The following is a 27,865-nucleotide window of genomic DNA, read 5'->3' as shown; positions in this document are numbered from 1 at the left end:
CACAGGCCATGCCGCCGTCACTGAGTAGTCAGGGATCCCCGTCTCCTCCCCATCACTCGACCCACGGGTACCCATGGCACCACAGCTTGCTCCGGGATCTTCGCCACTGGAGCAGCGGAGAGAACCCAGGAGTCCTGGCCCCCAGACCCCACTCCCCTCCCAGAGCCGAGGGAACCTCAGAGTCCAGGCTCCCAACCCCCCTATGCTAACCACTAGACCCCACTCCCCTCCCAGAGCCAGGGCGAGAACCCAGGAGTCCTGGCCTCACAGCCCCCCCCTGCTCTAACCACTAGACCCCACTCCCCTCCCAGAGCCGGGCAAGAACCCAGGCGTCCTGGGGCGCTGAGATGCGGGGTGGGGGTCTCACCGCTGGGGGGGTCAGTCACCAGCTGGAGCACGTCTCCTGGGTGCCCATCCAGGGTAAAGCACAGGGTCTCAGGGGAGCAGGCAGTCGTGCCACGAAGTGAGGGTCTCCGTCCACTGCAAGGCAGAGCAAGGGGTGGAATAAGGGGGGGGGGGGAGGAAGCAGGCTGTATTCCCCACCCCCCCATCACCTGGGTGTCTGCGCAGCCTTACACTGAGGAGGAGAAAGTGAAGAACTTGGCACTAGCCAAGTCTGCCACGCCCAGCTGGGGGTGGGGGGGAGAGAAAGAGAGGGTTATAGCCAGTTGGGTGATGGAGCATTCCCCGCCCCCCCCCCCCATCCTCTTCTCTCTCCAGAGCACCATGGGCACGGCTGGCCAGGCTGGCGCAGCCCAGAGTGACCACAACGGGCAGCGGCTGAGAGCCCACAGGAAACTGCCGGGAGTCTCCCCCCCTGCCCTCACCCAGGCCCAGATCTGAAACATACCTGTGTCGCCGTCCTGTTCCTCTAACAAGTCTGGAAGGGGAAAGGCAGAGTCAGGGTGGGCGCGCAAGGCCGACTGGCAGTCAATGGTGAAGCTGCTCGCTTAGTGTGAGGGGGCTGGATGCCAGCACCGTGCCCCCCCCCCCCTGGCTCCAGGCCACTCATGGTGGCTGCAGGATGTCAGCAATCAGTTTAAAAAAAGATGAAGTTTCTAGCTCTCACGGTTGGGGAGAAAAGGTGGAAAATGGGATCAGTGCCTGCCTGAGTCTGCAGAGAGCCTGAGCCAATTGCTCAGTGATGTGCTGGAGGGTTGGGGCGTCATGTCAGAGCCCCAGCCCTTAATCCCTGCCTTGCCCCTTCAGGCTTCCGTGCAGTTGTGTCTGGCAGGGAAAAGGACCTGCCCAATTGGTTTGAGCATTGCCTGCTAAACCCAGGATTGTGAGTTCAATCCATTTAGGGATCTGGGGCAAAAATCTGTCTGGGGATTGGTCCTGCCTTGAGCGGGGGGTTGGACTAGATCCCGCCTGAGGTCCCTTCCAACCCTGATATTCTAGGATTCTAATTCTCAGCAGGTCTTGCTCCCAGGCCCCAGGAACTACAACTCCCAGAATTCCTGGTCTTAAAGAGCTAGGCTGAGCGGGATTTCCCTTAAAGGCCAGTGCGCCGGTAACCCGTCCCCCACCAACCTGCCTGGCTAGCCCACCCAGGGGAGGGCGCGTGGGCCTGGGTGTGGGGGTTACCTGAGTAGTCTTCATAATCCAGGACACCTGTAGGGAGAGAGAGCAGAATAAACATCCATGCAATTGGGGTGGGGGGGAAGATTCCTGGGCTTTGGGGGGAATCCCGGCGAGTGGGGCGGAAGGCAGCGTGGGGAGCAGGGGAGGGATCCTGGCCACGGGAGAGGTGGGCGGCGTGGAGAGCACGTATGGCTTGGGGAGCACGGGCTGGGGGGGAGGGATCAGATAGGGATCCCAGCGGGTGGGGCGGGGGCAGCGTGGGGAGCACAGGCCGGGGGGGGGAATCGGAGAGGGATCCTGGCAGTGGGGCAGGGATAGCATGGAGAGCAGGGGAGGGATCCCGGCCACGGGAGAGGTGGGGCGGCGTGGGAGAGCATGCATGGCTTGGGGAGCACGGGCTGGTGGACATCGGGGGGGCTCGTGTCCATGGGGCAGGCGGGAGGGGACGGGATCCCCACCCTTCTCTCCTTTGGCCGCCACAAAGCTGTACACGGCCGGCGGGTGGAGGGACTCCACGAATTCCTCAGCCACGTCCTTTGCTGACAGCAGCTCTGACTCTGCCGGCAGCAGAAGCAGCCACTGGCTGAGGTCGGCAGCAGGTGGGATGGAGCCCGTGGCGCCCGGCGTGCCGCGGGGGCCCTTGGACTCTGCCCTTGGGGTGGTGGCATTGGGCCCCGGGCTGGTGGCAGCCGTGCTGTTGCCAGTCCAGGTGTCTGTGACAGTCCGGGCCGGGGGAGCTGCTGTTCCCCACGAGAAGGGGGCCCTCTCTGTTCTGGGATGTGGCTGGCGCTTGGTGGCCGGCTGCAGGGGCATCTCCTGCTGGCTGGAGGGGAGTGCCGTAGCTGACCCTGGGCTCGGCGGCGGATGAGCCGTGGCCCTGGGGTTCCCAGCTTGGGGTGCTCTTCCGGGTGTGGCTCTGGCTGCTTTGGTGACACCGTGGGCCGTGGGAGGAGCTGGCGATGCCGTGGCGGTGCCAGGTGCCGGCATGGCTCGGGCTAGTTTGGAGGGGCCCTGGGACGTGGCAGATGCTCCTGGGACGGGCGTGGCTCTGGCTAGGTTGGGGAGGGCTGCAGCAGCTTTGGTGGCACCGTCAGGGAGCGAGGTGGATGTGGCCCCCGGAGCAAGCGTGACTCTGGAAGCTTTGGTGGCACGATGGGCCACGGTGGTGGTCAGGGGTGTGCCAGGAGCCCCTGGCGTGGCCCGAGCCGTGGTACTCTCCTCCTCCTCCGGCTTGACCACCACCAGCGAGGTGACGGGCGTGACGAAGTTATACTTCAGTGAGAGGTTGGTGGCCTTTTCGGTGAGCAGACGGCGCGCGGCGGTGTCGTTGGAGTGGAACCGGGCCCGGAGCAGCTCCTGGATGGTGAAGTAGGCCCAGAGGCGCTGGACGAATCGCCCGATCTGCCCCAGATCCGGAGAGCAACCGAACGGGGCGGCCTCCGTGGCGTTGGCCGAGATATCGTTCTCCAGCCTCAGCTGCCCGGCATGCCCGTGGCCCGCGGCCCTCGACGTGCAGCTCGGTGGCCCCCGGGGCCAGCCGCCCGGCCACCACCAGCTCGGCGCCCTGGAAGTAGTGGGGGAAGAGGGTGCGGGTGAGGTCGGCGCCGTCGCGGTAGGACAAGGGCCACATCGTATAGCAGCGGGCTGGCGATCTCGTCATAAAAGCCAGCGAGCTGCAGGGTGGCGTCAGCGTCCTCGTAGATGCGCCGGGCCACGCCCCGGTTCTCAAGAGCCAGGCGCCGCAGCAGCCCGTAGTCGGCGTCGTCCCCGAAGGCCAGGCCGAACAGCGAGACGGAGCCGCCCAGGGCCTGCCGGGCGTTGGCCAGGATGCGAGTGCCTGAGGTCACGCCCGCCGTGGGCTCCCCGTCCGTCAGGAAGATGAGCAGTGGGATCCGCCTGGGGGACGGCTCCGGCGTGCTCTGTGTCAGCACCGAGGCCGCCTCCAGCAGGGCTTTGTTGATGTCGGTCCCTGAGGAGGGGAAAGGCAGAAGAATCCTGATTTGCAGCCTTCCATTGAACCCCCCTCCCAGAGCCGGGGAGAGAACCCAGGAGTCCTGGCTCCCAAACACCCCCCCCCCCCCCGCTCTAACCACTAGACCCCACTCCCTTCCCAAAGCCGGAGAGAGAACCCAGGAGTCCTGGCTCCCAGCCCCCCCTGCTCTAACCACTAGACCCCACTCCCCTCCCAGAGCCGGGGAGAGAACCCAGGAGTCCTGGCTCCCAGCCCCCCCTGCTCTAACCACCAGCCCCCACTCCCCTCCCAGAGCCAGGGAGAGAACCCAGGAGTCCTGTCTCCCAGCCCCCCCTGCTCTAACCCACCAGCCCCCGCTCCCCTCCCAGAGCCAGGGAGAGAACCCAGGAGTCCTGGCCCCCAGCCCCCCCTGCTCTAACCCACCGGCCCCCGCTCCCCTCCCAGAGCCAGGGAGAGAACCCAGGAGTCCTGGCTCCCAGCCCCCCCTGCTCTAACCCACTAGACCCCACTCCCCTCCCAGAGCCGGGGAGAGAACCCAGGAGTCCTGGCTCCCAGCCCCCCCCCTGCTCTAACCACTAGACCCCACTCCCTTCCCAAAGCCGGAGAGAGAACCCAGGAGTCCTGGCTCCCAGACCCCCTGCTCTGACCCCTGCCCCCCCTGCCACCCCAGTGACTCACATCCATCGGCTTCCATCCTGTGGACGTAGTCCTTGGCACTGCGAACGTTGTGGGCCGTGGCCAGGATGGAGCGCCCGGCCTTCCACACGTGGACGGTGTCGGAGAAAGTGACGATGTTGAAGCAGTCGTCCGGGTGAAGGTCGCTCAGTATGATGTGCATGGCCTTCTTGGTCTGGGGGCAGAAACGCAGCATGGGGGAGTTCTGGGGGGTGTGGAGGTGAGGGGCGAGGCAGGACGGGGTGGATTTCAGCGAGGGTTTAGATGGCGAAAGGGCAGCACCAATTGGTCTGGCTCTGTCGTTTCATTTCATCGTGGGATTGTGGGGTGGCGTTACGCTGATCTGCGTTACGTGTGCTATGGGATACACAACCACACACTGATGTGTGTCGGGGACACCCCCCCCCCCCCCGAATTCTACCTAGCGAGAGAATTGGCTCTGTACCAGTACAGAAAATAGGAGAGCCGATCTACATTGTATTTAGAGAGTCACACCTCATCGGTAGCTATAAAATCCCCATATAATTAGATACATTACAACGGGATAGTCATCTTTTATTTGCAAAAAGAACAGGAGGACTTGTGGCACCTTAGAGACCAACACATTTATTAGAGCATAAGCTTTCGTGGGCTACAGCCCACTTCTTCGGATGCATAGAATGGAACATATATTGAGGAGATATATATACACATACAGAGAGCATGAACAGGTGGGAGTTGTCTTATTTAATTGGCCTCTCAGAGTTGGTAAGAGAAAAAAACCTTTTGAAGTGCTAATCAAGCTAGCCCAGTACAGCCAGTTTGATAAGAAGTGTGAGAATACTTACAAGGGGAGATAGATTCCATGTTTGTAATGGCTCAGCCATTCCCAGTCCTTATTCAATCCGGAGTTGATTGTATCTCGTTTGCATATCAATTCCAGCCCAGCAGTCTCTCGTTGGAGTCTGTTTATGGCCAGCAATGCCCCTCTGCCATGTACATTGGCCAAACCGGACAGTCTCTCCGCAAAAGAATTAATGGACACAAATCTGACATCAGGAATTATAATACTCAAAAACCAGTGGGAGAACACTTTAACCTGTCTGGTCATTCAGTGACAGACCTGCGGGTGTCTATATTACAACAGAAAAACTTCAAAAACAGACTCCAAGGAGAGACTGCTGGGCTGGAATTGATATGCAAACTAGACACAATCAACTCAGGACTGAATAAGGACTGGGAATGGCTGAGCCATTACAAACATTGAATCTATCTCCCCTTGTAAGTATTCTCGCACTTCTTATCAAACTGTCTGTACTGGGCTATCTTAATTGGCCTCTCAGAGTTGGTAAGACAACTCCCACCTGTTCATGCTCTCTGTATGTGTGTATATATATCTCCTCAATATATGTTTCACTCTATACGCATCCGAAGAAGTGGGCTGTAGTCCACGAAAGCTTATGCTCTAATAAATTTGTTAGTCTCTAAGGTGCCACAAGTACTCCTGTTCTTCTTTAATCGATTAACGTATTTCCAGTTTCATCTTGAATGACTTTGATTTCACCAGTGTCTTTAGTTCTCTTATTGGGGGTCTTTGCCAGTCTATATATTTTTCTCTCATCCTCCTTCGTTTCAAGATGGGGATATAAGCCTTCCACGGCCTTAGCATTAGCAGCTGTCACCTCTTTCTTCAATATCCTTTTGGCTTTCTTCTACTACTGAAAGATCCTGCTGTTGGAGCGTCGCTCGTCACAGTTTTAAACATTTTTTTCTTTTCCTCCACGGCCTCTTGAACATCCTCATTTCACCAACAACTCTCACTGGGGAAAAAGAGTCTTGTTTTCGTTTCACCAAGCAGGCACTCTGCACATTCACGAGGTTTGCTTGCAACAGGATTCCACCCGACACGTATTTTCCCTTCGTTTATATGGATTAGCGTATTTAACCCAGGATATTGCTTCAACAATGACGAAACGAGGGGTTCAACAATGTTTCCTTTTGACATGATCACTTCACTTCCTGTAGGCTTTTCTATTATTGTTAGAACTCAGCAAACCCCTGAGTTTTCACTTCGGTGGCTGAACCAAACAAATGGAGGAAAAAAAGTTCTGGGTTGAACAAAACATTTTGTTTTACTATTTCGGAACAAACCAACCCAGCTACATTTCAAAACAAAACGTCAAAATGCTCAGTTGACTATTTTGTGTTTTTTCCCCCAGCTGAAACAATTGGCCGAATCTGGTCGCATCTTTCGAGAACTGTTCAACCCAAACACTTCACCCAGCTCTAACACTCATCTGAATGGGAAGAGTCACATTCCTCGATTTTCACGTCATTGCGATCTAGTTTGACCTAGATCTAACATAAGAACGGCCAGGCTGGGTCAGACCAAAGGTCCGTCCAGCCCAGTGTCCTGTCTTCCACCAGTGGCCAATGCCAGGTGCCCCAGAGGGAGTGAACCTAACAGGCAATGATCAAGTGATCTCTCCCCTGCCATCCATCTCCACCCTCTGACAGACAGAGGCTAGGGACACCATTCCTTACCCAGCCTGGCTGATCGCCATTAATGGACTTAACCTCCACGAATGTATCTAGATTTGCCCCCAAATCATTCCGAGAGCGGAGTTTTCAGAACCTCTGCCAGCGACGGAGAATCCAGCACAATCCTTGGTCAGTCGTTCCAATGGGTGATTTCCCCCCATTTACACCTTATTTCCAGTCTGAATTTGTCCCACTTCAACGTCCAGCCACTGGAACTTGTTAGACCGTATAGAAACCATAGATAGACACATGAGCTCTCCACTGTGTTCGACTGAAGAGCTTGGATTGCTTCCACGCCATCAGTCGCAAAGGAGCCAACGTTAATGCCTGGAATTTGTTCAGAATTTCCAGCTGGTGTCAAATTTCGAGATCTCAACGCCGAAAGAAAACGGGAGTTTGGCATTTCTGTTTTCCGACCCGTTCAAACGCAGAGCTGACAGATTTGAGGGGGGATGGAGCAGGGTGGTGGGTTGGATAATTGTCTAAAGGGGCTGATGGATATGCATGGGTATGCAAATTAGACCACAGCTTCATTTGCATGGATGTTGACCAATGTCCCGAGAGGCCTGCTGTGGCGGGGGTGGGTGCTTCCATCTCTGTCCCCCCAGCTCAGCTCTCCCGGATGCCCCCTCCCCTCTGCTCAGATGCCCCCTCCCCACTGGTCTGGTCTATGGGCGATCTCCCCCTGGCATCTCCACCCTCTCACCTGCTTCATCTTGGTGCCGTGCATGGAGCCGCTGATGTCGATGACAAACACCACGTTCTTCTGCACGGGGGGCAGGCCGCGGGGGGCGAAGTAGTGAACGAAGTAGCCGTTGTAGATCTGCCGGAGAGGGAAGGGCGCGGGGCCAAGGGGTGAGGGTGCGGCTGCCCAGGGCATAGGACACCCATCATGTGCTGGCGTGGCGGCGTGGGGAACCCATGGGACAGGCAGTGGGTGCCTGGGTGTGGGAGCCGTATGCACCCTTCTGCCTGGGCATCCATCCCCCCCCATGCACACTCCTTCCCTCCTCCCCCCCACCTCATTCATCCATCCCTCGCACACACCGTCCTCTCCCTGCCTCCTCCTACACACCCCATCCCTCCTCCTACACACCCCATCCATCCATCCCCCCTATGCTCCATCCCTGCCTCCATCCATCCCTCCCTTCCCCCCCGCAAGCCCGTCCCTCGACCCCCACTTGTGTCTATCTGCCTCCCTCCCCTGTGGGCTGTTCCCTGTTCCCTATTCCCTGGCCCTCATCCCCTCCCCACCCCCTTCTCCCCCGGCCGTGAGATCTCAGCTCCAGCCACCCCTCACCTGCACGTCCCCAGCCACATCTGGCATGGCCACGTCGTACTGTACCACGAAGTCCCCCAGGATGCCCGAGCTGGAGAACGCCACCTGTTCCTGCGGGGTCGGGGTGAAGACAACCCAAGCGCAGTGGCTCCCCTTCTCCACCCGGGTGGACGGCGGCACATCGGCGTCCCCTGCAGAGAAGCTGTGGTAATCAGGGCTGGATGGAGGCTGGGAGACAGGGACCCCGTGGCACACGGTCCCCTGCCCTTAGAGTTCTCCCTGCAGACCTGACAAACTCATTCCACCAGCCCCAGCCCGTCTCGCTCAACGTCCTGGAAGGAACCAGAAAATCCTCACTGGTGAAATGCCAAGACTGGGGGGGTGGGAAATAGGGAAGGGGCCGGGTCACGGATACAGAGCAAGCCGGGTGGCTCCAGGGAAACGCGTCCCTCTGGGAACAAGGCGCGCTGGCCGGCCTTACAGGCGGGGGGTCTCTCTCCTGGCAAGCAGCAACCTTGTGGGTCGTGGGGGACAATCAGCAGAAGAGGAACTCCCAGTGCGGCGCTGGGGCCCACGAGAACGATACAAGGGGTAGGGAGCCGGCCTGAGAGCGAGGGACTCCCGGAGCTCAATCCAGTTCACGTAACAAAGAGAAGGCGAAGGGGTGCTGTGATCCCCGCTACAAGCCCCTACACGGGGCACAAATCATAGGCTATCAGGGTTGGAAGGGACCTCAGGAGGGATCTAGTCCAACCCCCTGCTCAAAGCAGGGCCAATCCCCAGACAGAGTTTTACCCCAGTTCCCTAAATGGCCCCCTCAAGGATTGAACTCACAACCCAGGGTTTAGCAGGCCAAGGCTAAACCACTGAGCTATCCCTCCCGCAAATATTTAACGACAGGCTCTTCGGTCCAGCAGAGGGAGGGCTAACCCGATCCAATGGCTGGACGCTGAAGCTAGACAAATTCAGAGAGGAAGTCAGGTGTCAGTTTTAACAGTGAGAGTCAATAACCATTGGACCAGGTTCCCAAGGGTGGTGCTGGATTCTCCAGCACGGGTGACTTTTCCATCAAGACAGGATCTTTCACACAAGCCGTGCTCTAGGCATGACTTGGGGCAGCTCTCTGGCGTGTTACAAAGGAGGTCACAACAATCCCCTCTGGCCCCGAGATCTGCGACTCTAGGTCGCGCAGGGTATTTCACGCGAGGCGTCTACAGAAAGCTCCTAACTCGTCAGGCCACGGGACCGTTGCGAGACATTCCAGCGGGTAACAGTTAAGGGCCAACATGTTCCTACTGAAAGCAGGTTGGCTGGGCTTGGAGGAGAAATGTACCAGCAAAGAGCCTTGTTACTCATCAGCCAATTGACCCGTCTTGCTCCCTCCCAAAATTATCCCTGGCAAACTCAGAGGTACCACATTGCAGGCTCAGAGCCTCCCCCGCCTAGCCGACCTGGAGGGAAACCCCACTTGATTAGCTAGGAGAGGGAGCGACCCAGATTGGGATTTCAGGATCCAGGTTGGTACCCTCTTGTTTCCATCACTGGGTCTATTTCAGTCTCGAGTCCTACTTTAATGAGCCGTTTTCTAGAAGTGCCCACAAGTGCTCTGCGTTACACGGGGGTGGGGGGGGGGGGGAGCGACTGAGGGGCCGAGGATTGGGGATTTCAGGGGCACTCAGGGAGTGGGTGCCCTATTGTTAAGCTGCCGGGCGAAGTTAGGGCTGGCCCAGCCCAGAGGGGAGTGCTGGAGTGGCTACCAGCAGAAAGATTCCCTCTTGCTAGAGTGACTTGTATCCTGAGTAACCGGGGAACAGTCACAAACACGCCAGGGCTCTCGGGCCACTGAACAGCAGCAGAATCCCGGCTTTCAGGTTAAAAAAAAAAAGCAGAAGAAGAAGAGTAAGTTTCTAGGCCACGGGGTTGGGGAGAAAAGATGAAAAACGTGACAGATGCACCAATGCCTGCCTGAGTGTGCAGAGAGCCTGAGCCGACCGCTCGCAGAGGTGTGAACCGTGTGTACCTCGCAAGGCGTTGGTGAGCAGGCGGCTGGTGCGGAGGGGCAGCACGTGGACGTAGGCGATGCCGGTGCGCTCCGAGATGCTCACCTCCACGGTGAGGTTCCCCACCACCTGCTGGGGACGCACGCTCACGGCGTGCTGGTACTTGCCCAGGTGCCGCTGCAGCAGCTCCTCGTAGCTCAGCTCAAAGGACACCTGGCTTCCGGCCGCTACGCTGGCAGAGACCCGGAACTTCTCCGTCTCCCGATCCCTGGGAAGGGGCCAAGCCAGGGATAGAACCCAGGAGTCCTGGCTCCCAGGCCCCGACCCTCCTCCCCTCCCAGAGCTGGGGAGAGAACCCAGGAGTCCTGGCTCCCAGGCCCCGACCCTCCTCCCCTCCCAGAGCTGGGGAGAGAACCCAGGAGTCCTGGCTCCCAGCACCCCGCTCTAACCACTAGGTGCCGGGGTCTCACCTAGTGCCAACATGAGCCACTGTCTGGCCCTGTCTCCGGGCCTCGTCGTACATCTTCTTGGCTTGATGCTTCTCTTTCACCTCGGCCACATAGAGTTTATTGTTGATGGTGCTAGGATGGAAGAGAGGGGGATTATGGGACATGGCCTGAAATCTGCCAGATAGCAGCAGACACAGTGGGGGTGGGTCTCCTTGATCAGACCTGGTTCTGGGGACCCTCCGTCCCCATCCCCACCCCTCCATCCCTCTCCAACCCTCCCTTCCTCCCTCCATCCACCCCTCCCCACTCCTCCATCCACCCCCCCTTCATCCACCCACCCCACCCCTCCATCACTCCCCATCCCTCCCTCCATCCACCCATCCCCACCCCTCCATCCCTCTCCAACCCTCCCTTCCTCCCTCCATCCACCCCTCCCCACTCCTCCATCCATCCCCCCTTCATCCACCCACCCCACCCCTCCATCACTCCCCACCCCTCCCTCCATCCACCCATCCCCACCCCTCTATCCCTCCCCACCCCTCCTTCCATCCACCCATCCCCTCTCCATCCCCATACCCTCCATCCCTCCCCACACACCCCTCTATTTATCTCACTCACACTCTCCTCCATTGCTCTGTCCCTTCCAGCCCCCCTCCATCCCCGGATCCCACGGGAACGCGTTTCCAAACCCCCTTCCCCTGCCATCCCCGAGGTGTGGGGGTGTGGCCAGAGGAGCTGCATGGCGGGACCCATCCCTGTCTCACATGGTGAAGTTGGAGATGAAGGCGGAGCTGGGCAGGTCTAGGTCGAAGATGGCTTCCTTGGGCTCGGCGTGGGGGTTGCTCAGGTCGGTCCGAACACGGGTGGAGGCGTAGCGGGACACGATGGTGGAGCGGACGGAGAAGCTGGTCATGGTGAGCTGGGCACAGAAGCAGGGATGTGTAGGGGGTGTCTCCAGAAACCTTGCCCTGCCCATGGCTGAAAGGGGGTGTGCCCGGAGGGCCCCGTCCAGAGCTGGCGTCCTGGCTCCCAGACACCGCCCCGTGCCCCTGTTCTAATGCACAAGAACTAAACATTCATTCTTTTTAGTGAAATCAAAGCTGAAATTCTCCCGCCGCCGCATGACTCCGGATGCAGGCCCTGCCCCACGTAGTTCCTTTTTCCTAGCAAAATCCACCCGGCCCCCGACAGATCGCCCTGCGCTGATGCAAAAGGGGAGAGTCCCGGCTGCACTGGCCCTGGGCTCTGGGTCGGAGTCTGGGCTCACCCAGCAAAGCACATGAGCGGCTGGAGCCCGGCTTCGCTCCAACGGAGACCCAGCACCTCTGCCAGCAGGAAACAGACCAGACGTCAGCTGGGGTCCAGCTCCACGGTCAGTGGGGCCAGACCCCAGCCGGGGTCCATCGGCCGTCGCTCCGTGGAGTCAGTGGGGCCAGACCCCAGCCGGGGTCCATCGGCCGTCGCTCCATGGAGTCAGTGGGGCCAGACCCCCAGCCGGGGTCCATCGGCCGTCGCTCCATGGAGTCAGTGGGGCCAGACCCCCAGCCGGGGTCCATCGGCCGTCGCTCCATGGAATCAGTGGGGCCAGACCCCCAGCCGGGGTCCATCGGCCGTCGCTCCATGGAGTCAGTGGGGCCAGACCCCAGCCGGGGTCCATCGGCCATAGCTCCATGGAGTCAGTGGGGCCAGACCCCAGCCGGGGTCCATTGGCCATAGCTCCATAGAGTCAGTGGGGCCAGACCCCAGCCGGGGTCCATTGGCCATAGCTCCATAGAGTCAGTGGGGCCAGACCCCAGCCGGGGTCCATCGGCCATAGCTCCATAGAGTCAGTGGGGCCAGACCCCAGCCGGGGTCCATCGGCCGTCGCTCCATGGAGTCAGTGGGGCCAGACCCCAGCTGGGGTCCATCGGCCGTCGCTCCATGGAGTCAGTGGGGCCAGACCCCAGCCGGGGTCCATCGGCCATCGCTCCATAGAGTCAGTGGGGCCAGACCCCAGCCGGGGTCCATCGGCCGTCGCTCCGTGGAGTCAGTGGGGCCAGACCCCCAGCCGGGGTCCATCGGCCGTCGCTCCATGGAGTCAGTGGGGCCAGACCCCCAGCCGGGGTCCATCAGCCAGAGCTCCATGGAGTCAGTGGGGCCAGACCCCAGCCGGGGTCCATCAGCCGTCGCTCCGTGGAGTCAGTGGGGCCAGACCCCCCCAGCCGGGGTCCATCGGCCATCGCTCCGTGGAGTCAGTGGGGCCAGACCCCCCCAGCCGGGGTCCATCGGCCGTCGCTCCGTGGAGTCAGTGGGGCCAGACCCCAGCCAGGGTCCATCGGCCGTCGCTCCGTGGAGTCAGTGGGGCCAGACCCCAGCCGGGGTCCATCGGCCGTCGCTCCGTGGAGTCAGTGGGGCCAGACCCCAGCCGGGGTCCATCGGCCGTCGCTCCGTGGAGTCAGTGGGGCCAGACCCCCAGCCGGGGTCCATCGGCCGTCGCTCCATGGAGTCAGTGGGGCCAGACCCCCAGCCGGGGTCCATCGGCCAGAGCTCCATGGAGTCAGTGGGGCCAGACCCCAGCTGGGGTCAGAGAATCATAGAATCTCAGGGTTGGAAGGGATCTCAGGAGGTATCTAGTCCAACCCCCTGCTCAAAGCAGGACCAACCCCAACTAAATCATCCCAGCCAGGGCTTTGTCAAGCCGGGCCTTAAAAACCTCCAAGGAAGGAGATTCCACCACCTCCCTAGGGACCCATTCCAGTGCTTCACCACCCTCCTAGTGAACCAACCTAGACCTCCCCCACTGCAACGTGAGACCATCGCTCCTTGTTCTGTCATCTGCCACCACCGAGAACAGCCGAGCTCCATCCTCTTTGGACCCCCCCTCAGGTAGTTGAAAGCAGCTATCAAATCCCCCCTCACTCTTCTCTTCTGCAGACTGAATAACCCCAGTTCCTTCAGCCTCTCCTCATAAGTCATCGGCCGTAGCTCCATGGAGTCAGTGGGGCCAGACCCCCAGCTATACATCCCTTCTCTTTCCGTTGGCAGAACTCAGTGGTTTTAATTTTTATTGGCTCTTTTCTCTCCTCCGCCCAGCCTCAGCATTGCACACCCATAGTACGGCCGCACCAGAAGGTCTCGATCAGGATCAGCCTTAGCTGCGCTAGGTGCTGGATAAACAGACCGAAAGATCCAGCGTCTGCCTTACAATCTAGAGACAAGTGACCCAGCCCAACTGATGCAGACTTTAACCACAGCTGTTGCAATAAGAAGAGTTTTGATTAGGGGAGGAGATGGGATCAGAGTGGTTAGATGACTAGATTGGAATCAGGACTCCTGGGTTCTCTCCCCAGCTCTGGGAGGGGAGTGGGGGCTAGCGGTTAGAGCAGGGGGGATGGGAGCCAGGATGCCTGGGTTCTCTCCCCGGCTCTGGGAGGTGAGTGGAGTCTAGTGGGTTAGAGCAGGGGGGATGGGAGCCAGGATGCCTGGGTTCTCTCCCCGGCTCTGGGAGGGAAGTGGGGACTAGCGGTTAGAGCAGAGAACGTGAGGTGCAATTGCGATTTGGAGATGAGAAACAACGACAGGGCTCCTGGGTTTCACGTCTTCTGCTGTAGCCACCAGACCCCAAAACGCAGCAAGGGGGTAAAAAGCCTCAGACTCACCTCTGGGATATGGGGGTGCCCGGTGCTGGGGGCAGGCTGCAGGCACAGTAGGAGACCAAGGGAAAAGAGCAGCGGCTGTCTCAGCATTGGCATGATGAGTCCCCGCAGCTCCGCCGAGAAGCACCAACCTCTGAGATCTCTTTTTTGGACGCACTTTTTAAAGCTTCACGGGTTTTTTCCCCCCCGCACCTCTCAATGTAGCATTCATGCGGACACAGGCTGGGATTGTCCGCCCCTCGGAGGCTGGAGGGAGGCCAGGCCTTCGCTCTCCCCTCCGTAAGATGAAACGAAAACAAAATGTTCAGGCGAGTCCGTGCCCTGGGTTAAAAAGGACAAAATGCGAGGGGGCCCGCGGCTAGGTCAGTGGAAAGGAGCTGGCCCTGCGTGCCTGGCCGGGCTGAGGAATGGGTCCGGCTCACGGGTTGCAGGTGTGAAGGATTTCCCCGGAGGAGCCCCGGGGATTTCACACCAGTTAGATCCCCGTGATCCATGAGGGCGTTTCTTCCCACTGCTGGGATCATCCAGTCTGCCCTCCCGCACAGCCCAGGCCAGAGGACTGCCCCCCACAAAGGTTGGATGACTGGGGGAAAGGGTTGGGGGCCCTTCTTCTCTAGAGGGCGCCAGCCCCCATCAAGCCCTACGGCGGGGACTGGCTGGCTCAGGGAGGTGGGGAATGGGGCCTTTCCCCTCTAGGGCGCCGGCTCCTATCCAGCCCCAGGACAGGGGGCCAGTTCCTGGAGACCCTCCAAGTTCACGAGCCAGAGGACGTCAGAATTGCCGGGGTTACTTCTTGCGACGCTGATTTCCAAAAGAGGCAAAGGGAGAAAACTCCCGGCGTTGTGATTCACGTGAGATTCTGGGTTTGGCTGCAATGGAGGGGGAGGGAAGCCATGCAGCTCCGGCTAGGTCGGTCCAGAGAGCTAACCGTGCTAACCACCCAGCCCAGAGGAGGCGCCGGGATCCGGTGGCTGGCGGGGCTGGAGTGGAAGCCAGGACATGTGGGTTCTGTTCCTGGCTCTTGTCCTTCCGCTCTCTGGGTCACTGGGGAGAGAACCCAGGAGTCTGGGCCCCGAGTTTCCCTCCCCTCTAACCACTAGACCCCACTCCCATAGCCAGCTTCCAATCCCGCCCCCTTCCTTGGGGGTCTGGATTGGGACAGGAGCAAAGTGGAGGTGAAGGGCTATCGGTTTCTCAGAGCATCCCACACACAGCCGCTCTCTTTGGAGTAACCAGCCCCCGGACAGATGGGCGACCGTAATTCCCAAGTGCCTGCCGAGTGGGGTGGGCTGGGCCAGTCTTGCTGGATTCGGTCCAATTTCTCAGGGCTGCATTCAGCATCACCCAGCCAAGGCCCTGGCTCCCTCGAGCAGCTCCCTGGGCCGGCCCTTCCCCTCCACGCTGGCCAGCCCCCCAGCTCTGATGCCCAATGGGGCTTCTGTGGCAGAACTGGGAACTGGGCGCTGTCCCAGGCTGGATCGTAAGCTCTTTGGGACAGCGACTGTCGTTAATTGTCTGTGCAGTGCCCGGCGCGACAGGGCCCCGATCCTGGTCAGGGGGTGTCTGTGCAGCATTGTGCCTGGCGTAACAGGGGCCCCGAGCTCAGGTGGGGGCATTGCTACCATAACAACAACAAGGTCTTTTTAAAACAATCTAAAGCCAGGGCGTTACTTTTTGTAGGACCCACCCAAACAAATCCCTCTATGGAGAAAGAAACAAACTAGAGGATTTTTACCAGGGAGGGCTGTTAATCATCGGAAGAACTCACCTAGGGACAGGGTGGATTGCCCGTCTCTTGATGTCTTTTAATCAGGACTGGGTGTGGAAGATCCATCAGAAGCAATGGGCGCTGTCCCAGGATAAACGCTGGACATTCTCCGGCCCGTGTCACCCAGGTCAGATTCAAAGATCTCCGTGACTCCTTGCAGTGTTGAGATCCCCTCCAGAGCTGCACCGATCCCTCGAGGTGGTGGAAGCTAAGCAAGGAAATAAACAAATTCGGAGCCAGGGCCTTTCTTGGCCCGGCACGGCTGTTTACATCAGCCTCTGCCAAAGAGGAGAGGGCCAAGGCTCAGTGAAAAGGCTTCTTCTTTCTTTTTGAAAAAGTCAAAATAACAAAACCAAGGATTCTGGAGCCACAAAAAAGAGGGAATTGGAAAGAAGCTGAAGGAACCTGGAAGGGACGACCCGGACCTGTGAAAGAAATTAGTCATTGACAGGGAAAATGTTATGCCTGTGCTGGTGTCTTGGTTATTTATACGAGCGGAGGGTTTGGAATTCACCCCAGACCAGAGCCGTGCAGGCTGAAAATACCCAGTTTTTAGTCCCAGGGGGCTGGTGACCAAATGTTTTGCATTTCCATGGCACAAACTCCAGCAGAAATCAGGCTCCCATCATGCCAGGCGCTGCCCAAACCCCAACTGAGGTCAGGCCCCCCCATGGTGCCAGGCGCTGCACAGATGCCCGTCACCAACAGGTGCCCCTTGTGCCAGGTACTACTGAGATTGGTGCCCTCACTGTGCCCGACGCTGCACAGATCCCAAACGAAAGTCGAGCCTGATCATGCCTGTCACTGTACATACGCACACTAAGAGACAGTCCCAAACCTGACCACCTACATAGCCAAAGGCTATTTCAACCCATTGGACAGGTGGGGAAACTGAGGCACATGGAGACACTGTTCCCGATCTTCTGGATCCCCTTGCAGATCACCCGTCAGCCTTCTGATAGCTCTCTCTGCTGGGGTCAGGGAGGGGAGAGGCAAGGGGGGGTGATCCTCACAGGAGCGGCCCATGCCAGGGGATCCAACGGAAGGCGGAGCAAAGGCCCATGCCACCTGCGCCAGGGGGCTGGAGAACGCCGCCCGTCGGGGGTTTGGCTGAGCCGGCTCCCAGCTCGGCGGATCCGGACCTGGTTTGGTTTCGGTCGCTCCTTATTTCGCTTGCCCACCGGCTGCGGCGGCTGGCACCAGCAGAGGCAACGGGTGGCCTTTCCCGTCAAAGCTGCAACCTGCAGCCCTGACAGGGTCGATCAGCCCAGCTGGGCGAGGCGAGGCTGGGAGCCAGGACGCCTGGGTTCTCTCCCCGCTCTGGGAGGGGAGTGGGGGCTGGTGGTTAGAGCAGGGGGGGTTGGGAGCCAGGACGCCTGGGTTCTCTCCCCGGCTCTGGGAGGGGAGTGGGGGCTGGTGGTTAGAGCAGGGGGGGCTGGGAGCCAGGACGCCTGGGTTCTCTCCCCGGCTCTGGGAGGGGAGTGGGGGCTGGTGGGTTAGAGCAGGGGGGGCTGGGAGCCAGGACGCCTGGGTTCTCTCCCCGGCTCTGGGAGGGGAGTGGGAGCTGGTGGTTAGAGCAGGGGAGGGGCTGGGAGCCCAGACTCCTGGGTTCTCTCCCTGGCTCTGGGAGGGAAGTGGGGGCTGGTGGTTAGAGCAGGGGAGCTGGGAGCCAGGATTCCTGGGTTCTCTCCCGGCTTTGGGAGGGGAGTGGGGTCTGGTGGTTAGAACAGGGGAGCTGGGAGCCAGGACTCCTGGGTTCTCTCCCCGGCTCTGGGAGGGGAATGGGGGCTGGTGGGTTAGACCACCAGGGGGTGTCAAGGCCAATGAGGGGTGAGACTGTGAGAGTGAAGGTGGTCTGTATGGCACCATATAAAAACTGAAAAATGTTTCATGACCATTAGATTTAACTCATGTTTTAAAATCATCACACAAATTAAAGTTGGCTACTCAAGCCTTCTATGAAGCACTACGTCTACATCCTTCTTGGTTTCTTGTTATAATTTTGCACAACTCTGTTAATGAACTTCTCGAATGCAATGCGTTCATGTTTGGTGGCTTCTCGTGTATCCGGTACTTCCATTCCTTCAGTTGATGTGCTCATTAGTTCATTCACGTGATCAGGCAGAAGGCGACTTCTTTCAGAACACACAATTCTATTCAGTGATGAAAAAGAACGCTCACCTGTAGCTGTTGTGAGTGGGAGGAGCAAGAGATGAATTCCTACTTCTTTCATCCCAGGAAACAGAACACAAAGATCGGGTCGAGCCACTAGTGATGATAAAAAAGAAGTTGAAGTCAAATCTTCATTCATTCGTCGTATGATATTCCACTCTGTGTTCAAATTCTCTGTTCTGTCCTGAGCACACGGCAGCCCCATTGCTGGAAGTGCCGCTCTCCACTCAACTGTTGGTGTTTTATAGGACAGGGATCTGTAAAAGCTACGTAGAGGTGAGTAGAATCTAGAAGTCGCTGTTGTAGATTTGTAAGAATCAAGTCTGTACTTTTTCAGTTGTCTTAACAAACACTTCTTGTCCTCTTCACTTAAGCATTCAATATAAATGCCTTCAGTAGTCAACTTCTGGACTGAAGTCTTTGCTTCGTCCAGTACTTTTACAATGGATAGATCTCGGATTGATCCAAATGTAGCTTCTATTGCTGGACAAAGATCTCTACTGTTGTAGCAGATGCCTGGATGGCCTTGTGTAATGACCCAAGTGGTTTCAACAGTAGACCTACGAGAGAGAGAATGGCAACAGTCTTCTCTGAACGTAGTAGCAAAAGTAATCCACCAGCCTCACTCCTTAGATCCATCCCATCTTGGGAGATACTTTCCAACGCCAGTAATAATGGCTGGAGTAATTTTAAGACAACAGCCAAGGATCGCTCATGAGAAAGCCAGCGGGTTTTCCCAGGTTGGACTAATTTGAACTTCAGTCCCATTATATCTGCTATATTTTCCAAGATATTCAGTCTTTTTGGACTCTTCCTGAAAAAAGAATATAATGAAGACATGAAATGTATAGCTTTTTAAATGTCTTTTGAAGATTCTGCAGCTCGTACTAGGGCTAGTTGGAGTAGATGGCCTCTGCAGTGCGTATAGGAGAGATTAGGGTTACACTTTTCTCTGAGCAAAGCTTGTACTCCACCATGTCTTCCAGAGAAGTTTGCAGCTCCATCAAATGCACAAGCAGACATCTCTTTGGGGTCCAACTGACAAGCATTTAACTCTTCTAAGATGTGGGTTGTCACAGATGCAGCCGATGTGTCTTCTATAACTTGAACATCTAGAAATGCATCTACTGGCCGACCACTGACCTCAAGAGAACGTACACAATGACTTAATACTTGATGCCCATTTGCATCGGTGCATTCAGCAGCCATGTATGCAAATATTTTGAATATGGTGAGAGAGTTGGTCACTTTTTCAACTGTTGAGTCTTTCACTGTTGCACCGCATGCTTCTAGCCAGTCAGTTGAGTTTCTTGCAGAAAGAGAGTGAGCATTTGCTGGTCTTGTTCGGAACCAGTGACAATGCACTTAACATTGGCCTCCAGTTTGTAGTGTGTGGTGTCTCTTGCTTAAATAGAAAGTAGGATGCCACAGCCATGTTTGTTCACATGAACTGTGTTGTGTCTCCAGCATTCTTAACAGCCTCATTAAGTACTTCTAGAATTGGCTTTGACAGTGGGCTTATAAGGCTTTCTGCATGTTGATGTGGTCCAGAGCCCTGGTGTTTTGCAGCCTTTTCACGTAGTTTGTCAGCATTGGCTTTGCTGATCGGTTTGACAAACCAACCTCCTCCACTTTTACCAGTTAGAGCATTGGGAAGCTTTCCTTCTTCGTAAGCTTTTTTGCAAGAGTTGCACCAGTAGCCATCTTTTGTAACTTCAATCAATGGGAACACGTTGACTGACAAACATCGGGAACTGGCTTTGGGTTTTGGAGACACTGTTTCTTCAGTCAGTAGCTGTATTTGTGCTTCGGGGTGGTCGGATGTAGATATACCACTTGAACCTTCAGATGACATGTTGATATATTCTTGGTTCTTGATGAGTTCTTCACCTTGGTTAGTTTTTGAGGCCTTTGAGTGGAAAAATTATTGTATTGTTTTTTGTCTTTTCATTTTCACTTTGACCTGCAACATATAAAAGAGATATGAATAAAGTAAATGTTTTGTTAGGATAATGCAAATTTAACATAAGGATAATGCAAGTTACAGCAAAACACATAACAGGTCTAGATTTCTAAATATATATATATATATATATTTTTAAATGTATTTAATTTAAATTGACTTTTGAAAAGTAAGCCATCATAGGATAAGAGGGAAGATCAGTAACTGGTTAAAAGATGGGGAAACAAAGGGTAGGAATCAATGATCAGTTTTCAGAATGGAGAGAGGTAAATAGTGGTGTCCCTGAGGAGTCGGTACTAACTCCATTACTGTTCAACGTATTCGTAAACGATCTGGAAAAAGGGGTGAACAGTGAGGTGGCAAAATTTGCAGATGATACAAAACTACTCAAGATAGTTAAGTTCCAGGCAGACTGCAAAGAGTTACAAAGAGATCTCACAAAACTGGGTGACTGGGCAACAAAATGGCAGATGAAATTCAATGTTGATAAATGCAAAGAAATGCACATTGGAAAACAATCTCAACTATCCATACAAAATGATGGGGTCTGAATTAGCGGTTACCACTCAAGAAAGATCTTGGAGTCATTGTGGAGAGTTCTCTGAAAACATTCATTCAATGTGCAGCAGCCGTCACAAAAGCCAACAGAACGTTGGGAATCATTAAGAAAGGGATAGATAATAAGACAGAAAATATCATATTGCCTCTATATAAATCCATGGTACGTGCACACCTTGAATGCTGTGTGCAGATCAGGTCACCCCATCCCAAAAAAGATATATTGGAATTGGAAAAGGTACAGAGATGGGCAACTAAAATGATGAGGGGTATGAAACAGGAGGAGAGATTAAAATGACTGGGAATTTTCAGTTTAGAAAAGAGACGACTAAGGGGGGATATGATAGAGGTCTATAAAATCTTGACTGGTGTGAAGAAAGTGAATAAGGAAATGTTATTTAATCCTTCACATAACACAAGAACTAGCCGTCACCCAATGAAATTAATAGGTAGCAGGTTTTAAAAAAACAAAAGGAAGTACGTCTTCACACAACATAAAGTCAACCCGTGGAACTCTTTGGCGGGGATGCTGTGAAGACCAAAACTATAACAGGATTAAAGAAAGAACTAGATACATTCCTGGAGAATAGGTCCATCAGCGGCTAATAGCCAGGATGGGGAGGGATGCAACACCATGCTCTGAGTGTCCCTAGCCTGTTTGCCAGGAGCTGGGAATGGACAACAGAGGATGGATCACTTGATGATTCCCTGTTCTGTTCATTCCCTCTGAAGCACCCGGCCTCGACCACTGTCAGAAGACAGGACACTGGGCTATAGGGACCATTGGTCTGACCCAGTAGGACCATTCTTATGTAAAAATTAATTACAATAATAAAAACGTTTAGTACAGAAACTCCCCAACATAATGACCTGGCAAGATAGCAACGATGTGAGATAACAACCTTGGCAAATAATGCATTTAAAAAATCTTGGCCTACTAGGAAACATATTTATATAAGTTTCCGTTCCCAGTCACAAATCTAGCATTCGGGAGCAAAGTCACTAAAATAGAGTCCAACAAACAAACGTTTATTTAACGTGCCCCTCACTTTTCCCTCCACCACACCCCGCTCACCGGCGTTGTCCTTAGTCAGTGGAGACTCCGAGTTCAGAGGTGCTTTCCCGTGAGTTCACCTCCCAGGTGGGGGCAAGAAGGCACCTTGCTCGTTCCTCCAGCGGCTCACTGTTCGCTCTGGCCACGGCTGTTCGTTGTGCCACCGTTCACTCCATCGCTCTGTTGCCAATGGCCCTGCGCCATCACCTGCTGCTGCCACCTGCCCCGTGACCTCTGCGAGTTGGTCTCTTGCGGTTCCACCAGCTCTCAGTGATTTCAGCTGAGCTCTCGGGGGGGAACCTCGCTGCTAGTGAGGTCTGGGCCGTCTCTGCCACAGAAACACTGTCCCACTGCAGGTCTCAGCACTTGGACCGGATTATCAGTGAGTTCAGCTGCAGTGGTCACTGAACAGAACAAAAGACGATCTATGGAGCCTAACCGGCTCTGTCTTTAAGCAGTGCAGAGGGGCAGGTCCCCACCCTCTCTCTCGATGCCCTCAATCAGCACAGGCCAAGTACAGGTCTACTGCCCTTTACTCATACAATAGGAACAACATTTCTCCCCGCCACCCTCCGCCTTCAAGTGATCTGTAGCCCAACCCCAGCCAAAATCTATCCCTTGGGCAGCACCGCTCTGTCTGCGGGATACCCGGGTAGATTAGGGGTGAATGTAAATACAGCCTTTCCCCCCAGCCCATCCCTAGCGGTCAGGGAGGGCTCACGCAGACGTCGCTGAGACGCTTCGGTCGGCCGACGGCGCCGACACCAGAGCTGCGGACGGCAGCCAGGCCGGGTCTGGGCGCCTCTCCCAGCGACACGCATTGGCGTGGTAAGGCCGGTCTGAATGTCGCCCTTGCACGACGCTGGCATGTCACTAGGTCACACACTCGGGGGGGCAGGGAAATCCCTGGCCCCGATCGGTGTCACCTCAGTGTCCCCCTGAAGCTGCTGTGGGGGCGGGGCCCGGGGCTGCGGACCCAGGAGACCGGGTCCTGGGGGTCCTGCAGCTGCAATGGGGCGTGCTGGCGGGCGTACGTGTGGGCGTGGCCTGTAGGGGGCGGGCCAGGGAGGGCGCCCACGTGCCCACCGTGACTGCAAACCAGCCGCCATCGTGCGGGCGCAGTTGTTTAAACCCGAGGGGGCGGGGCTGGGAGTGGCGCAAAACAGGGTGGGGCTGGAGGGGAGCGGCCGTTCGCAGCACGAGGGTGAGGGCGAGGGCAGGGCTGGGGGGAGCCCGAGGCATTGGGGGTGTCCCAGGGGAACAGGGCTGGGGAACCCCTGCGGGGGGAGGGGGAACTCGGGGGGGGGGAGGGGTGCACCAGGCATTGGGGGTGTCCCAGGGGAACAGGGCTGGGGAACCCCTGTGGGGGGAGGGGGAGCTCGTGGGGGGAGGGGTGCACCAGGCATTGGGGGTGTCCCAGGGGAACAGGGCTAAGGGAACCCCTGCGGGGGGATGGGGGCGCCCCTGGGGATGGGGGGCCAGGCAGTGAGGACGGTCCCAGGGACGGGGGAGGGGCTGAGGTGGCACTTGGGGGGGGTAAGGACCTTGAGCCCCCCTGGCATGGGGACAGCGGGGCCCAGAGGCAGGAGCATGGGCCTGGAAGCCCCTCCCCTGGGAGCTGGGATCCGCCAGGGCGGCACTGGGGGGAGGAGCAGAGGCTGCGCCCCGGCCCCCCGGCCCGAACGAGGGCTGGAGCTTGCCTTGGGGATACTCCCCTACACTGTGCCCCCTCCCCCCATGCCCCACTCCTCACCCCTCTGCCCCCAGCCACCCCCCCCCCCCGGGGCCAGATGGGAGCCGGCACCCCCTAGTGGGGAAAGGCCCCATTCCCTTAGCCAGCTCTCCCTCCTCGCAAAGAGAGTCTGGCACCCAAACCCTTCCCTACCCCCACGTTCTGCTCCGCTCCGCTCCCGCCTCGGCCCAGGTGGACAACGTGGCCCGGGAAGAGGACGACGCGCTGACCCAGACCCAGACCCCCAGCCAGGTGCAGCGCAACTTGGAGAGAGTCTCAGGGGTCTCTGTTGCTCCTGGGGGCCTGTTCTTCCCCCAGGGCAGCCCCCTCCCTTGGGGTGACACAGCTTGTCCTCCCGCTGCAGCTGAGTAAATTGGTGCAATCCCAGCTGGTCAAGGATTAGAAGAAAATCCCCATCAGACGGGCACATAAGATGCCTGCTAGGTCAGTGGGTCTCAAACTTTTTGACTGGTGCCCCCTTTCACACAGCAAGTCTCTGAGTGCCACCCCACCCCCCACTACATTAAACACACTTTTTAATATATTTAACGCCATTACAAATGCTGGAGCCAAGCAGGGTTGGGGGGGGAGGGTGACAGCTCCCGACCCCCAGTTTGAGGACCCCTGTGCTAGATGGTCATGGAGTTGGGGGGGGTTCCACAGCCCCCTTCAGGTTAGCAGAGGGGCTCCCCGAGGCCACTTCTCTTCCCCACTCAGTCTGAACCCAGGTCTCTGACGCAGCAGAGTCAGGATTCAGCAAGGTGCTTTTCACACGGCACGTGCCACATCTATGCGCTTGGATGAGCTTTTCTGTAGTCACGGCCCTGCGCTCCCTTCCCAGAGCCGGGGAGAGAACCCAGGAGTCCTGGCTCCCAGCCCCCTGCTCTAACCACCAGCCCCCACTCCCCTCCCAGAGCCGGGGAGAGAACCCAGGAGTCCTGGCTCCCAGCCCCTCCTGCTCTAACCACCAGCCCCCACTCCCCTCCCAGAGCCGGGAGAGAACCCAGGAGTCCTGGCTCCCAGCCCCCCCTGCTCTAACCACCAGACCCCACTCCCCTCCCAGAGCCGGGAGAGAACCCAGGAGTCCTGGCTCCCCACCCCCCCCTGCTCTAACCACTAGACCCCACTCCCCTCCCAGAGCCGGGAGAGAACCCAGGAGTCCTGGCTCCCAGCCCCCCTGCTCTAACCACCAGCCCCCACTCCCCTCCCAGAGCCGGGAGAGAACCCAGGAGTCCTGGCTCCCAGCCCCCCTGCTCTAACCACTAGACCCCACTCCCCTCCCCGAGCTGCAGATGGAACCCAGGGGTCCTGATTTCCCAGGCACCAGCAAGGGTTGAAACCTTCAGAGCCCCGACTTGAATCCCCATGAGGCAGGTTATGGGAGCCCCAGGAGGAGGACGGGGTGTCTGATGAGGAGGTTGCTGTCCCTGGAACAGTCACTAAGAAGTTACAACTCCGGACCCCTGGGTTCCATTTCCGGTTCTGCCACTACCTGCCAGCAGGGGGTGCTAGGAGCCATCGGAAAGGCTGTAACAGGGCTCCCCCGCTCCCCCCTTGTAGGTGTTCTGAAGAATCCCATCAAAGACTGCAAAGAGGTCTACTCCGAGATCACTAACCTAGCCAGCAGGACCCTCGGGCAGGTGACGCTCTTCCGGGGCAGTGCCAGGGGCTAGGGGATGCTGCGCTGTGGGGCGCAGGGGCTCCCCTGCCAGTCAGTGCCAGGCGCTAGGGGGCACCCTGCTGCATGAGGGACCATCTTTCAACTGAGCAATCTTTAAACATAGTTCAGAGCCGTTACGTTTGCCTTGCGGTGGTGGGTCGGTCTTGGCTACTTTATATTGTAGCCCTTTCCTCTTGCCACTCCTCTCCTAATGTCAGGGCAAAATATCGGGACAATTCGTGTCCCGACCGAACAAGTAAATATCGGGACAGTCCCGATAAAATCGGGACGTCTGGTCACCCTACCTGGGTTCTATCCCCCGCTCGGGGAGGGGAGTGGGGTCTAGTAGTTAGAGTGGGGGAGGCTGGGAGCTAGGACGCCAGGGTTCTTTTTCCAGCTCTGGAGGGTTTGAGCGGAGTCTTTGCTCTGCCATTAAACCCCTTACCTCCTTGTCCAGATCCCCAGTCCTCCGCAGAGATCCCCAGGTGAGTGACGCCCCCCTTGTGCGTTGCACGGACCATCGCACGGCCAAGCTGGACTTCCTCATCGTCCTCAGCTTCATCTTCATGAAGGGCAATGGTGCTAAAGAGTGTAAGCCCCGCCCCTTCCCTGTGGGCCCCGCCTCCTGACGGACAGGCTCTCTCTGCCCTTTCAGCTGAGGTGTGGGAGATGTTGAAGAAACTGCAGGTTGAACCCAGGTAGGTGTGGAGTCTGGGATACCAGGGATTAATCTCCTCCCCCTCTGGGCACCAGCCAGCCAATGGCGGGGCTTGCAGAGCCGGGGTGTGGCAGCAGGGGGGCTGTGCCCCCTAAGGCCCGGCCCCTTTAACACATTCCTGTCCCCAACCCTTCCAGAAAGAGACACGAGGTCTTTGGGGATGTCAGGGAGTTGGTGACTGTGGAATTTGTCCAGCAAAAGTAAGTTTGGGCTTGTCAGGGAGGGGAGTGGTTAGAGCGAGGCGGGGGGAGCCAGGACTCCTGGGTTCTGTGGCCGGCTCTGGGACGGGAGTGGGGGCTGGTGGGATAGGGGAGGTGAAGGGCTGGCGGTGAGTCCTGGCTCTCACTCACCATAGGGGAGCTTTGGGCCTGTCCGAGGTGCTGTGATGGCCCGGTGGGTCGGGTGGCTGCTCTGGGAGCCCGGGGGCGGGCGGTTTGAATCCCGCGTGGCTGGCGGAGCCCAGAGCCTGACGGTTTATACCCTGCCCCAGAGGACCTTGCTTCCCCGCCACACAGGTGGCTGGTTCCCTGTGCCCGCAGGTGTCAGGGACACACGCAGCTGGGCTGGCCCTTTACCCTTCTCTGGCGGCTGGCGAGATCAAGCGAGCCATTTTCCCGAGGGGGAGAGTGGGAAGCCCCAAGACCTTTGGGAAAGGGAGGGGCGCATGGAGTTGCAATGGGGGAGGTGGAGGCTGGGCCCCTCAGGGACTGCAGGGAAACCGAGGCACAAGGAAAGAAGTAGTGGGCCAGCTAGAACCCAGGTGTCCGGAACCCAGTGGTGTACCCACTCTGCCATGCTGGGAGCCGGTTACTGGGGTCAGATGGAGGAAGTGGGGCTGAGTGGTGGGGGCTGAGCCCCGAGGGAGGATGTGGGCAGGGTTGTGTATGAAGATTTGATGGTCGCTGATCCCCGTGCCCCGACCCCTCAGGTACCTGGAGTACAGCCCCATGCCCAACACGGACCCGGCCAAGTTCGAGTTCCAGTGGGGGGTGCGGGCCACCAAGGAGACCTCCAAGATGCAGATCCTACACTTGGTTGCCAAGGTACGTGCTTGCGGGGGCTAGCCCCAGGGGGCTGAGGTTCAGGTGCTGGGGGTCACTCAGAGGGCCATGGGGCTGTGGATAGGACGACGGGGGCTAAAACCCCAGGGGGGATAGTCCCTGGGCAACCAAGGGGGCTGAGGTTTGGGGGTAGTCGACTGTGCCCCCTAAGGGCTGCTGGTGCCCACGTGGGCTCGGGGGGGGGGGGGGCAGTCCCAGCCCAGCTGTCCCAGCCCCCGTTCCAGCCTCTGCCCGTCAGATCCAGAGCCAGGACCCCACTGCCTGGACCAGACAGCGGCTGCAGAGGCCCTGTCCTGCAACACTAGTGCCCCTGCAGCCGCTGGTGGGGCCAGCCAGGGGGCACGCAGGAGGGGGCACGCAGGAGGGGGCACGCAGGAGGGGGCGCGCAGGAGGAAGCAGTCAGCCTCGTCCACCTCACCCATCCACCCCACAGCGCCTTGTGAACCAGCGGCCCCGGGAGCAGGGGCCTCTGCCCACGCTGAGCCCAGCGCCCAAGGATCCCCTGGGACACTGCCTTTGCCCTCCTGATTCCAGTGCCCCCTGGCACAGCCCCAGAGACCCCTCCTCGCCTTTCTGGGGCTTGTGCAAACCCCTCCCTCCCATCCTCTCCACAGAGGGGCCCAGAAGTGACCTCTGACCCTTGTAATTCACCCAACATTACTTTCACATAAAGCCCCTCCCCTGTTAGCGGTGGGGGTCAATTCTGTTACTCGGGGGGCCCCAGATCTTAGCATTGCACAGCAGAGTGGGTCGGGAACCTGCCAGCTGGGGCTGTGTCTGCCGCTGCTGCGTTCCTCCCCGTGAGAGTAATGCCCCATGGCGATCACGGAGCCTTGCTGCGTGATTAGCTCCCCCTTGCCGAGCAATTGGCTCAGGCTCTCTGCAGACTCAGGCAGCCTTGCTCGGGGCAGCACCCCCTTGCCAAGTGACTGGCTCAGGCTCGCTGTGGGCTAGAAACCAATTAAAAGCCGAGGTCATGCGGAAATCCGTGTCTCCAGGAGCCGGGGCCCCAGTCTAGCTTCACCACCCTCCTGGGGAGAACAGCACCGACTACACAGCCGTGGC

The 27,865-nt window shown here is 57.9% G+C and overlaps 1 protein-coding gene across 1 annotated transcript; it reads right to left on the bottom strand.

Annotated features, from left to right (window-relative positions):
* Positions 1-572: 572 nt before the first annotated feature.
* On the bottom strand, positions 573-22,296 carry LOC135976237 (inter-alpha-trypsin inhibitor heavy chain H6-like). The gene is given in 15 exon segments (XM_065571002.1): positions 573-629; positions 828-880; positions 1,588-1,614; positions 2,043-3,072; positions 3,074-3,205; positions 3,207-3,553; positions 4,235-4,406; positions 7,458-7,574; positions 8,052-8,221; positions 10,051-10,298; positions 10,501-10,611; positions 11,244-11,398; positions 14,118-14,435; positions 15,883-20,017; positions 21,651-22,296. Coding segments are annotated over 13 exon segments (2,712 nt in total). The 5' UTR covers positions 14,211-14,435; positions 15,883-20,017; positions 21,651-22,296.
* Positions 22,297-27,865: the final 5,569 nt, after the last annotated feature.

Source organism: Chrysemys picta, chromosome 17 (genome assembly GCF_011386835.1).
Source record: "Chrysemys picta bellii isolate R12L10 chromosome 17, ASM1138683v2, whole genome shotgun sequence".
NCBI lineage: Eukaryota > Metazoa > Chordata > Testudines > Emydidae > Chrysemys > Chrysemys picta.
This window is presented reverse-complemented; position numbering and strand designations above follow the sequence as displayed.